This window comes from Adiantum capillus-veneris, chromosome 24, assembly GCF_014529385.1.
Source record: "Adiantum capillus-veneris isolate H3 chromosome 24, ASM1452938v2, whole genome shotgun sequence".
Taxonomy (NCBI): Eukaryota; Viridiplantae; Streptophyta; class Polypodiopsida; order Polypodiales; family Pteridaceae; genus Adiantum; species Adiantum capillus-veneris.
Genome location: NC_140954.1, coordinates 15,541,885 through 15,553,911, shown reverse-complemented (window position 1 = coordinate 15,553,911; position 12,027 = coordinate 15,541,885). Strand labels below are relative to the sequence as shown.

General features: G+C 45.6%; 1 protein-coding gene and 1 pseudogene across 5 annotated transcripts in view; both read left to right on the top strand.

The window, feature by feature from the left end:
* The window catches only part of LOC147426000 (uncharacterized), a 5,748-nt pseudogene extending 4,227 nt beyond the window's left edge, over positions 1–1,521 (top strand).
* Positions 1,503–12,027, top strand: part of PFD1 (PREFOLDIN 1) — a 36,261-nt gene continuing 25,736 nt past the window's right edge. For 2 of the 5 annotated variants that reach the window (XM_086499046.1, XM_086499045.1), the window contains exons 1-3: positions 1,503–1,696; positions 1,769–1,822; positions 2,210–2,312. In XM_086499046.1, the coding sequence (XP_086355172.1) occupies positions 1,676–1,696; positions 1,769–1,822; positions 2,210–2,312 (178 nt within the window). In that variant the 5' untranslated portion in view covers positions 1,503–1,675. Of the gene's footprint in view, positions 1,697–1,768; positions 1,823–2,209; positions 2,349–12,027 lie in introns of all 5 variants that reach the window. The other 3 variants (XM_086499047.1, XM_086499048.1, XM_086499049.1) reach the window with 3 other exon arrangements.

Genomic DNA, 12,027 nt, shown 5'->3' with positions numbered 1-12,027 from the left:
GTATAGCATTTCATTTCATTTCTCATAGGGATTGGAGGGACTCAATCGACAGTGTGACAGGAGGCAAAGAAAGAAAAAAGGAAGATGCAGTGGGAGAGAGAGAGAGAGAGAGAGAGAGAGAGAGAGAAGGGGGCAACAAAATTGTGAGGGAGAGAGGTGAAGTGTATTGTTTTTTTTTTTAAAGAAAGACGGGCTTACCCCCTATACAACCCCCCCCCCCCCCCCTCTGCTCCCTCTCTTTCTCTCTCCACCTGCCACCCCTCTTCTCTTTATCTCTCTCTCCCTCCCAGTGCCCTCCCTCTCTCTTCCCCTCCCGCTATCACTCTCTCTTTCTCTCCCCCTCTCTCCCTCTTTTACAAAAAAGGGAGGCACTAGAGATACTGCTAGTGCTTTGTTTTTTTAAAATATCTCTCTCCACCCTCTCTCTCTCTCTCTCTCTCTCTCTCTCTACCCTTGCCACCCTTCCCTCTCGTCCTAGTGTGTGTGTGTGTGTGTGTGTGTGTGTGTGTGTGTGTGTGAGAGAGAGAGAGAGAGAGAGAGAGAGAGAGAGAGAGAGAGAGAGAGAGAGAGAGAGTCTACCCTTGCCACCCTTCCCTCTCGTCCTAGTGTGTGTGTGTGTATGTGTGTGTGTGTGTGTTTGAGAGAGAGAGAGAGAGAGAGAGAGAGAGAGGGGTGGAGCTCACTCCAGGAAGGGAGGGAAGGCAACGGGGGGGGGAGAGAGAGAGAGAGAGAGAGAGAGAGAGAGAGAGAGGGGGGGGGGGGGGGGGGGGGGGGGTAGGGGGTGGGAGGGGGAGACAACAAGAGAGAGGGGTGGCGAGCGAGAGAGAGACACTCGTACAGAGAGAGAGAGAGAGAGAGAGAGAGAGAGAGAGGATAGGGAGAGGGGTTATAGAGTGACTAAGAAGAGAGAGAGGAAGAAGGGAGTAGGAGATAGGAGGACTTTAGGGAAAGGACGGTGGTTTCTAGAGGAGGAGCTGGAGGAAGGGAAGGTGGTTAGAGGAGTAGATTGAGAGAGGAGGTGGAGGAGAGGAAGGATTTTGGAGGAGGAGGAAGGGAAGAGGAGGAAGCACATGGGCGGCAAGAGTAGGAAGGGGAGGTAAGGAGGGCGACACTCCCAAAAAAAAAAAAAAGCTCGCTCCAAAGTTCGCTTCGTTGAGCTCGCTCGAAGACCTAACTCAACAAGCGTGATGTGGTGTCCTACGTGCCAAACCTTTTGATATAACCGGTTTTTGCCTCGACCTACAACCATATAGGTCAACCCATTTACCCATACGAGGACGCACTCAACCAAATGTCGTCCCACCTATAAGGGTGCCGTCCCAACAAGCTCAACTTGGGCTTCTTCGACCATAAAATAGCTTCTTACATAGCCTCTACGAGTGCGGTGCTTCAAGCTACAAGCTTACTAGCTAGCCATGGACATAAAATTCCAACCATCGCAAAGTGTCCATTAATGAGTCGTGAAGAGGCGTTGGCTCTTAAGAGTCAGCGAGACTGGGTCATGCGAGCTTGTTTATATAAAAAGGACTATACATCACGTTGTGCATTGCTCTCTCTCTCTCTCTCTCTCTCTCTCTCTCTCTCTCACTCATTCATTAGGTCCCTAGACTACAGAAATTAATCGAAACCCACTATTTTTACCTGTGCGGCCACCCATCACATTTCTTGAGCAGCCATGGCCGAGATCAACAAAGAGGTAGCATCTCTCGTTTAGCTTTCGTTTAAGCGCTTACTCGCAGGCTCACCGTACTTTCTTGCTATTCTGCAGGCATTTGTTGAACTTCAAACAAGATTAGTGGAGACTACAAGCAAATTGAAGCAGGTATGCCATGTAAAAAATCTTGTGCTCCGAGGAAGAACAAGAGGAAGAAGAGTTTGAAATATATATCGAACAAGTTTCTGAAACTATGGTTTTGACAATCCTAAGAGAAAGTTTGACGGTTTTGAAGCTTCTGCAATCGCTAAAAAATATTGAACAAGTTTTTGTATACTATGGTTCTAGTTACTTTGATTTTCTTGCTGTGTGTTTTTCGCAAGTATACCAAATCATACATATAATTTTTTTGTTGTCAATCATAAAACTATTGCATATTAATGTGGCCAGTCAAAAGGAATTGTCTTGTTTTGCATTCAATTCCGTTTAGCATCAGGCCCATATATGGCTTGTCCCTTTGTGGAATTTTGAAGTCAGCTGTTGCCTGTCATCCAGGTTCAGATGCAGATCAGAAGTAAGGAAGCAGAAAAGAAGCGCACCATTCTCACTCTGGAAGAACTCCAAGGACTTCCTGAAACAAACACCTATAAATCTGTTGGTCAGTTGAAAAATTCTTGCAGCTTATTCAATGTTGGTAGGTAGTTGATGCTACTTGGGACGGCTCATACTTCAATCAAGTCAAAGTTTTGAAGAGCTTGAGTCGATGTTGTGCTAGATGCCCCAAACGTCAAATCCTGAAGAAGAAATTTGAGTGAGGGGTAATTGTCTGCAATTCCTTTCAGAAGAGCATAAGGCCTGCAAAGTCAAGTAGTGTTCTTTTGGATTTTTATAAGGTTGTATAAGGCCCTATTAGCAAGGTTAAGGGCATGGGTAGCACTATTGCAAAAACTGCACCCATAGCGCCAATAAATCATGGTCTTCAACATCTCCCTTGCAAAGTTCATTAATATTCAGAAATTCCCTGTAGGCCTTGCGGCTAGGTAGGAGGGTGAGCGTACATCTTGAAACTTATCTTGCATTCAGAGCAATGATTAGGGCTGCTGATTTATCATCGTTTTTGACACAACTGGTACAAAAAGTATCATTCCTCATAGCTGGGGGCTGAGTTATGGTCCTTACTGCAAGCTATACGCTACAATAGGTCTTGATTGATTCACACCTTGCATTGCACAAGATTTTTGAAAAGGCAGTTCAATAATGCAACAAGCATTCTTAGAGAGCAGCCACATTGGGCAAATAGATTATCCGGCTTTGCTTTTATGCCTGACCACAAACACAGCCATATGAACTAGGATTTTTTCTAATGGATCCCATGGAAAGAGGAGATATTTCTCGAAAAGTAACATGAGCTAAAATTCTTTTGGAGGCATTGATAGTAAAAGTGGTTATTGTTAGTCAAAGAGGGGCACAAACTCTACAAACAAGAGAGTACAAGCCTCAAGGTGCCTCTTCCTATATAGGGACGTAAGTGAAATGCTTGACTTCACATCCAAAACCCTGCAATCCATACAATGGGGAAATTGGGAAAAAAAGTGACAAAAACAAGGTGTTAACAAAAAGGCCTGCACAGCCACAAAGAAGTACTCACTTGCAAGATCTAGATGGGAAAACCAAGACGATAGCCTCCAAAACTCTTAACACCCCCTCTCAGATCATGGATACACAACAAGACCAGGGATCTAGGGCCATGAAGAGTGAAGAAGGGATCTGCCAGTCCAGTCGACCACTCCATCAAGCACACCTCTCTACAAAGAATTGCAGGATCTAGGATAGACAGTCTGTCGACTAATGGCAACAAGTGCTTCTAGCCTTTACGGCTGGCATGAATTCCACGGACCTGGCAAACATTGATGGCGATTGCTGCTCCACCGCTTGTACACCATGCTGTGTAGGTATGTAGCTTTATGTTATATAAAAAGTCGGAGATCAGCTGCGCCTCCTCCGGGAAGTAGTCGAGCCATTCCGCTTCAAAGTTTGGTTCACAACACGAGAAGCACACACTTGTCCCGCGTCCCTTCACAAAGATGAACAAACTTTGATTCGTTTGCCACACCATCCTCCAACTAGAGTGCTTCGTTAGCTGTGTTCGCATTGAATTGAAATTGAGAAAATAGTGGAAAATGTATGTGCCATTTCAACACTTGTCAAACGAAAAAAGACATGACAATCTTTATTAATTGATGCTATTAATTATGTGTAAGGTATTAAGTGCGAGTAGGTGAGAGAGACAACAAAATGAAGCAAGGTGGAAAGGTACGTTGTAACCGGCCCGTAGGGCGGTAGGCGTTGGCTTTCACCCGAAATTCTTTACTTTATACACACACACAGAGCACTTTGCAAAGAGAACCTGTAATGGGAATTAACACTTCAACTCACACACGGCTCGGAAGCTAGAATGCTCCGAGCAGACGCCGACAACCTGTAGGCCCCAAAATTGGCGCCCCTTTCGGTATTTCTTTATTCTTTAGGAGGGTAAATTACAAGGTAAGGTCCTGGGAATCTTTCACGTGTATCCACCTAGATACCATTTGATTTGGCCAAATTTCGGCAGCATAACAGCCCCAAAACTTGCGCGAAACCCATTCCCCTGCTGGAACTCGCTTGCACTGACGTATACCCTCTAATTCCTGTCCAAAAACAGTAAATTCAGCACGCTGTATTTACTGGTTTTTGCCCTGTTTTCAGCCCCAAACAGTCCCCTAACTGTCCTTTGCCAGTGGGGCACGATTCCCAATGATCCTGCCGTCCGTATGGCTGAAAAACAGTCAAATTACAGCGCATACACAGCGCTGATTTTGCACCTGTACGGTGAGGTTATGACCCTCACCAGTGCCTGCTTTGGAGCAGCAGTTAGCTACCCCTGTTCCTGCTCAAGGAGGCTCTTGCCTCAGCACAAAAGCATGAACCCACACAACTGTACATCAGTCAAATGAGTAGCCCTCTTGTGGGGCATCACATAACTGCACGTAGGGGAGAAAGAGAGCAGTATGTAGCGTGCGGGGCATCACTCCCGTCACCATATTGTGCATAGAGGGCAAGGTAAGCATTCCATAGCTTCTGTACCTGTTGCAATCCGCCTGTGGCTGAAAATGGCGCCCCCTTTGTTGATATGCAGCTCGTTTTTGCCTCCCAGAGTGGCAGAATCGCTCACAAGCTGACACGTCGCCCAGTTTCCGAGTTTGGGCTTTCCCTGCTAAAAATATCTCAACTGGTGCGTCAGTTGACTACGCGGCAGAGTTGTAAAGTGTTCCCCTAGTCATACCGAAGGTAATGACGCGAACACATTTCACGGCCCAAAATAGCAGTTCCCTAAATTTTAGGAGATGCTTCCGTTGGGCTCCCACTGGTCTTCTGACCATCTATCCTCATTGGGACCGCATCCAAAAATGCAATGTGGCCCTACTGTCGGATACTTTTTGTTGGTAGTCCCACCTTGACTTTACGCCTTAATTGAGTTCACTTCCTAGTATCCACCAACTTGCTAAGTGCGACGGGGGGACCTATATGATCTTGCTCTGAGCCTAGACATCCTCTTACCATACGAATTCCAGTGCCGACCCCTTCCCGTCTGCGGGTGAATCTACCGTTCACATTGGCCATACAATGTCCGACCATTTGCTACTTCAAAAAGAGGGTCTTAAACAAATAAAATAAACCCCATTGGAAAGAAACCAACAACCAAGGTTAGCAGTTGCCACATCTCTGTGACATGGTTAATAACTGCCACGTCCTCGTGACATACATAGTGTACGGTACGGTTTAGGTACGTACGGAACGTAGTTCCGTACTGAACCAACCTTTAGGTACGTACCATTTGTAAAAAAAGACAATTACACTAAATCTAAGTTCACAGACCTTTCAAAATTCAGCCTCATTAACAATGCATTGCTTAAAATGTACATATTGATCATAAAACTTAATGACTCAAGACTCAATACTCAATGAGAAAACCAATGACCATAAATCATAAAACCAAATAACAACTACAAACATCATGTCCATGGCATCAGCCAAAAGTCGGCATATACCATACAAACTGAATCAAGATCCAAAACAAAGTACTGTGAAATACTACAATGCCATAATAACAATAAAAGTCTGCAGCCTGTCCTCCAAAGCATGCAGTCACCAGTGTGCACTAAGACGTGCGGCCTCAAAAGTCTGTCAGATGCGGAAGATGAATCGTCGGTAGAGAGCAAGCCCCCATCATCAAGGACATTGCCCTCCTCATCAAACTCAGGGTCAGGTTCAGCATATGTCAACTCTGGTACAAGCACCTCTGCACCACAAGCCTCCTCAGGCATATCAACAATCTCTGCATGGATGAGCCGGACAGCTTCATTCGCTCGCCTACGAATGGAGCGAATAGGAAGCTTCCCCCTGCGAATACTCTCTCGTCTCACAATGTCTGGATCTCCTCCCACCGTGCGTAGAGGAAGGCTAAGAGCTCGTGCACGTGATCTAGTCACACGACGATCCACGCTCTCGAGCTCTCTATGCAGCTCTCCGAGAATCTGCTCCTGCTCGTCTCTAATCTGTCGGTCCACCTCCTCTGGTCTAGGATCATCTACCATTTTCAGCTGTGTCGCATCAACCTGTTGAAGAGTAAAATAAAGTTAAAATGACTTATTTATGGCATATGCTTGCAGGTTGAGTTTACAGTGGCCAACATCAAGATAATTACCTCTTTGGGCTGCCCCATAGAATGGTAACTCCGCATGAGCCTCATGTTGGCTCTGCAATACACCAACTTCTCCAATTGAGAAGTGCTAAGGCGATTTCGAATCTTCGTGTGTATGAGAGAGTAAGCACTCCAATTGCGCTCACATGCTCAAGCCGAGCAATCCTGCTCAGTGCTCAAGCAAGAGCGCAATCATCAGCAAGAGAGTGACAAGTGTCAAGTAATATAAAGATGAAGTTAAAAGTTTAAAATGATATATACAATGTAATCATGGATGGCAGTTTCCTAACCTGAGAAAGGATACGAAGAGCAATGCGTGAGAGGTTGGGAAGACCAATTTTCCCATACGAGTGCCACCACGTCAAAGGATACTTTGTGGCTTCCTTCCTCAAGAAACTGCTCTCGTGAAAGAAGCGCCAATGCCATTCATGTAGTTGGTGAATTCCTTGTCTATCCCAAGTTGATCATCCTCTGAAAACATGAGCCCAACATACTCTGATTGTTTTGTGCAGAGCAAGGTATCACTCTATAGCTTTGGCGACCTGTAGAGAGGATGAAGCATGGCAACCATCGCATGTATGGGACGGCTCATGAAAGTCCAGCGGCTCTCAACACATCCCAATAAATCTGATCGGCTGAAATATCAAAACAACTTGTCAATACAAGTTATAACTTAGATTTGATGATTAAAATAGACAACCATTAGAACATGAGGAACCCTTACCGATCAATAGTCAACAGATCGCATTTGGAAACGTGGTCTTTCATCTGCATAAACAGATGATAAACTAGTCCCAAGGTCGATCCCTCCATATCCGTCAATCGAAGGAGGACGTAGACTGGCTTGAGTGCCACTAAAAGAGCGTGCACTTCCTGCCAAAAGCTCTCATCAAGGATCCGCCTTTGCAAGTATTTTGTAGATTGATCCTGCGATCTTGACATGCCTCGCCATTTTGGATCCACCACTGTCTGTAGTAGTGGATCTCTAAGTTTGTAGAGCCTCTGTAAAACCAAGTAAATGTAAGCAAACCTGGTTTTTGAAGGTCGAACCATATCCAAAGTGCTATGGCTGCGGAAGATAGCAAGAGCCTGATGTTTCTTGCGAAAGAATGTGGTGACCTTGGCTACATCTGCAACTATGGGCTGCACCCATGAAAGTTTGCCAATATCCTCCATGAGCAAATCCAAACAATGTGCAGCACATGGAGTCCACACTATGCCAGGAAACTGTTGCTCCACCATAAATCCCATTGCCTTGCAATTAGCTGCATTATCTGTCACCACCTGCACAAGATTCTCCTTGCCAACCTCCTCTATGGCTGTTTTGATGTGACCAAAAATAAACTCAGCCGTGATCTTTTCCCCTGCTTTTCCTGCATCCACAGCACGCAAGAAATAGGTGCCCAAAGCAGAAGACACAAGGATATTGATTATGTGTCGTCTGCGTATGTCTGCCCAACCATCTGAGATAATGGTGCATCCAAACTCCTTCCATCCAGCTTTCACAGGCGTAAATGCCTTGTCAATTAAGGCCTTCTGTTCATCTAACATAGTGGTGCGCATCTTGGTGTAATCAAGACCTGTCCATGTCTTAGTAGGCCCCACCTGTGCAATGGCTTTTACCATTCTTTTCCACCGATCTGTGCGCAAAACATTGAAAGATATGTTGCACTCAATAAGAGTGCGACATATCTCCATCTCTGCCACCCTCTGACGCTCTTTCACCCAAGCCTAAGAAGAGATGCGACTAGGCAAAGTGGTCTGCGTTGGTGTTTCAGATGTACCTTTTTCACGTGGCAAGGTATCATCACCTTCACCACCAACACGTGCTCTCTTCCTGGAAGTAGGGGGTTGCATGGAGGCCGAACCTCCTCCAACCTCTGTCTCCGCACCTAAAGACTCCAGCTCTCCAACAAAAGCATCATGTAAAGCATCCTGTGTGCTGGGAGCACCTCTCAAACCGGGAGCACCAACAGGAAAATACTCTTGAATAAGCTGCTCCCTCAAAGGTGCTCACATGCACCAATCTGATCAGTGCACCCGATGCCCGTCAAGTGCTTTTTGACTCGCGTAATAGTGCTGGTGTACTGGTCCCCACAATACTTGCATTGCCATAAGCGTGTGCGGGAACCTTGCTGAGAAGTGGTCGTGATGATGCTCAACACATTGGTGTGGAGCGACCAGTTGGGGTTGGTTTTACGCGGCATAATGAATCCTGCACATTGCAAATGCAAAAGAGAGCACACACATGAGGAGTACGGAGTGCGAGAAGAGTACGGAGTGCATGGTGGCAGAAGCAGTACCTTTTCACGCGCGTAGCTCGGCTCTGCAGGTCTATGTGCATTGATCTGCAGACTTCTCTGTAACAGAACAGAGACTCTTTTGCTACAGTGGTCGATTAAAAAAGCCTAAGGCTTTCCCCCCTTCACACTAATAAGCCCATCTGAAAGCGCCCCCTAGCGGAATTCGTCCGAGCAGAAAACGCCGAATTTTTTTTTAATGCCGTACTGTACTGTACCGTACCGTATGGTTGTACCGTACGGAATGGTACCATACGTACGTACGGATTCTACCCTGAAATGAAGCACGCGAGAGAGTGGGTATCCATGATGGGTTTGTGATGTGGGGGGACAGTTGCATGGCTTTTGCAATTTCCAAGGTTGCACATCTTTTTTCAGGGCTTGCGGACAGATGTGGTCTCCCAGCTTACTCCCTTAGGATATAGACGGGGAACTCTACAAATGATACTAGATACAGGTCATGAGTTGGATTTCTGCCACCGAGACAATTTTCACCACGATATGCAGCATTACGCACTGGACCATGTGGAAGGCGCGGTGTGTCCACAGTCTGGGCTCTCAGTCCTCCCCTACGTCCACCGGTTTGATAGCCATTTGGACAAGGCTGTTGCATACTCTTTGCAACCAGTGGGATTCTTCAGCCGGCTCCTCCAGGGCAGCGGAGCAGCGTTGATGCGTCTTTCTTCACAGATGGGCGAGATCATCGGTGTGAGGTGCAACGGAATGAATGTTGTATTTTCTCAAGATTAGTGATCTTTATTGCTCAAGGTTCCTTTTAGTTCTTTAGGGAAAGAGAGAGCTTTCCGTCTATAGAGTGCTGTGGTCACGAACAAAGTGAGTGGATATTATGCGTGCAAATGAATGAGACTGAGAGAAGGAGAGAGAAGAGATACGACACCAAGAGGTTGTAAAACCCTCCTCCGAAGGCCCCACTCTCGTCGGCGAGAGTGGTCTATTCTTTGATTGCACAAAGGTGTACAATGCGTATGCAATGGACTATGCAACTTGGTCTATGCCGATGACGACGACGGTGGTGACGACGACGATGGCTGAAATTTGAGATCTTCTAATCGCTGAATTTTGGGACTGTTTCGGTGGCTGAATATGACTGTTTTGGCTGCGTTTTCTTGGCTGAAAATGGAGGGAACATCTGCAACCGTCTAGGGGCTAATCTGCTACTGCGTCATAGGCTGAAAACTTTGAAGATCTACTGCTGGTTTGGGCTGAGCATTAAAAACGCTGATGCTGTCCTGTTCTTGCCAAAAACGCCAGGCAGTTTGGGGGTCAGAAAACCAAAACGCTGGGCTTTGTGGCTGAGGTTCTGGCGTTAGTAATTAGCTGCAAAAACGCTAAGGGCTGAAGTGGTTCTGTTGCGGGAAACACAGAGAATGGGGCTGATCTGCAAGCATCTGCTACTGTGGTGGATGGCGATCACCGCAAGAGAGGAAAACGCCAGGGCTGCTGAGTTGATGCAAAAACGCCAGGGGTGGTCTGAGGGGGTACTGCTGAGAAGTTGCCTGTTGAGCGGGAAGCTCCTGCTGCCTCTTCTGCCAGAAAGTGTGAACTTTGGTTTGCTTATATATTAACTTAGCAAAATTGCCCTACCTACTTTTGTTGGAAAGTCATTAAAAAATAATAAGTGAAAATAACCAATAAATAGGAAAATAGGCTAAATGCACTGAAAAATTTCCCTAAATGATGCTAATGGATTTTGATGGGAATTCCGATGATCATGCTATGTGCAACCGGAGGATATGCATCTATGCTAAGTGACTGGGCATGCACGGTCTACGAATAGACTCACAAAAGTGCCAGATCACTGCTATTCTAACTTGATCGGACTGAATGAACCCTACTGTGGTGTAGCTTGTCCACGAACACATAGGGTTGGGATGTGTCACGTGACATCCCCTCCTTTTCAAAGTGAGGTACTGGTACCGAACTGTATGGCGTCGAGGGAGATCGCCAACAGCATTCGGAATCCTGGAAGGGACTCTTCGCCGGCCCACTCTACTGTGTGGGTTGAGCGGTACTTGAACTTCATAAAGGTCTGCAATGCTTGCTTCTTTGGGCCGCGCCGAAAGCGACACAAAGTCTTCTGTGGCTCCTTCGATGCTTCAACTTCTTCTAGAGTCCTGCTTCTTTCGTCTTCAAGAATCTCCATGGCTGAAAATTCCTGAAACAATCTCCAACACAAAACCATGAACATACCCATTCCATGTAAAGTGAAGGAAAAAAATAGTCTTCTCTAAAGACTGTGTATGCAATGTCGATGAACATAGAGACGGAGTGACAACCCGTTCATCAAACACATGCAAACAATCTGCTTGAATCTTTTTTGTTTGATAAAAAACAATCAACTGTGGCAAATCACAATGGAAATGCCTATTCTTGGTGCTCATACTATCATGTGATCTTTCGGAAACTGTGTCATGCCTAGGAAGAGACATGGAATGTGACTTCCTGACATACAAACTTTTCAACTTTTCATGAACAATCTGCATACATTCGTGCCCATTCATGAGAGAAACATGCTCAACATACAATATGTCATGCCTAGGAAAAGGGATCACATAACGATGTTGACTAAAATACAGGAAACCTTCACGAATGAAACACTCGAACAATGCGTGCGTATCAATCATGCGAACACATAATACTTCCTGTGATGGTTCTTTGGACCAAGGCTCGAGAGCCAAGATCGGTTCGTCCTGAGTGATCGAATCGTCCTGTGGGGGTTCTTTGGACCTCGACTCGAAAGCCAAGATCGATTCTTGGTGATTGATCGAATCTACAACGAGGTTAGCTTCGCTAGAAAAAGCATCCACTAACACATCATCCTTGTGAACAATCATATTATCTTCATGCAATTCATCATGCTTGTGAGAAATCACATCTTGATCGTGCAAATCATCATGCTTGTGAGAAATCACATCTTGATCATGCAAATCATCATGCTTGTCATTGTCATCCAAATCATTATGCAAATCATTGGCATCCAAATCATCATGCTTATCATTGTGCTTCAAATCATCATGCAAATCATTATCATTCAATTCATCATGCTTCTCATCATGCAAATCATTATCAATCAAATCATCATCATGCTTCACACAATCATGCAAATCTTGTGTATCATCCTTTGGAGAAGAAGAGACGGAGATAGTCTCCTTTCCGTGACTCTGTGCAAAGTACGCCTGTACTTGAGAAAAAAGTCGCCAAAACTCTTTGTTTTGTCGATCGCTTTGTTCTTGTATTGCTTTTCTTTTTGCTTTGTCTGTTGCGTGTCTGCGATCCATTTCTGCTTCTCTTGCTTTGTTCTCTGCTTGTCT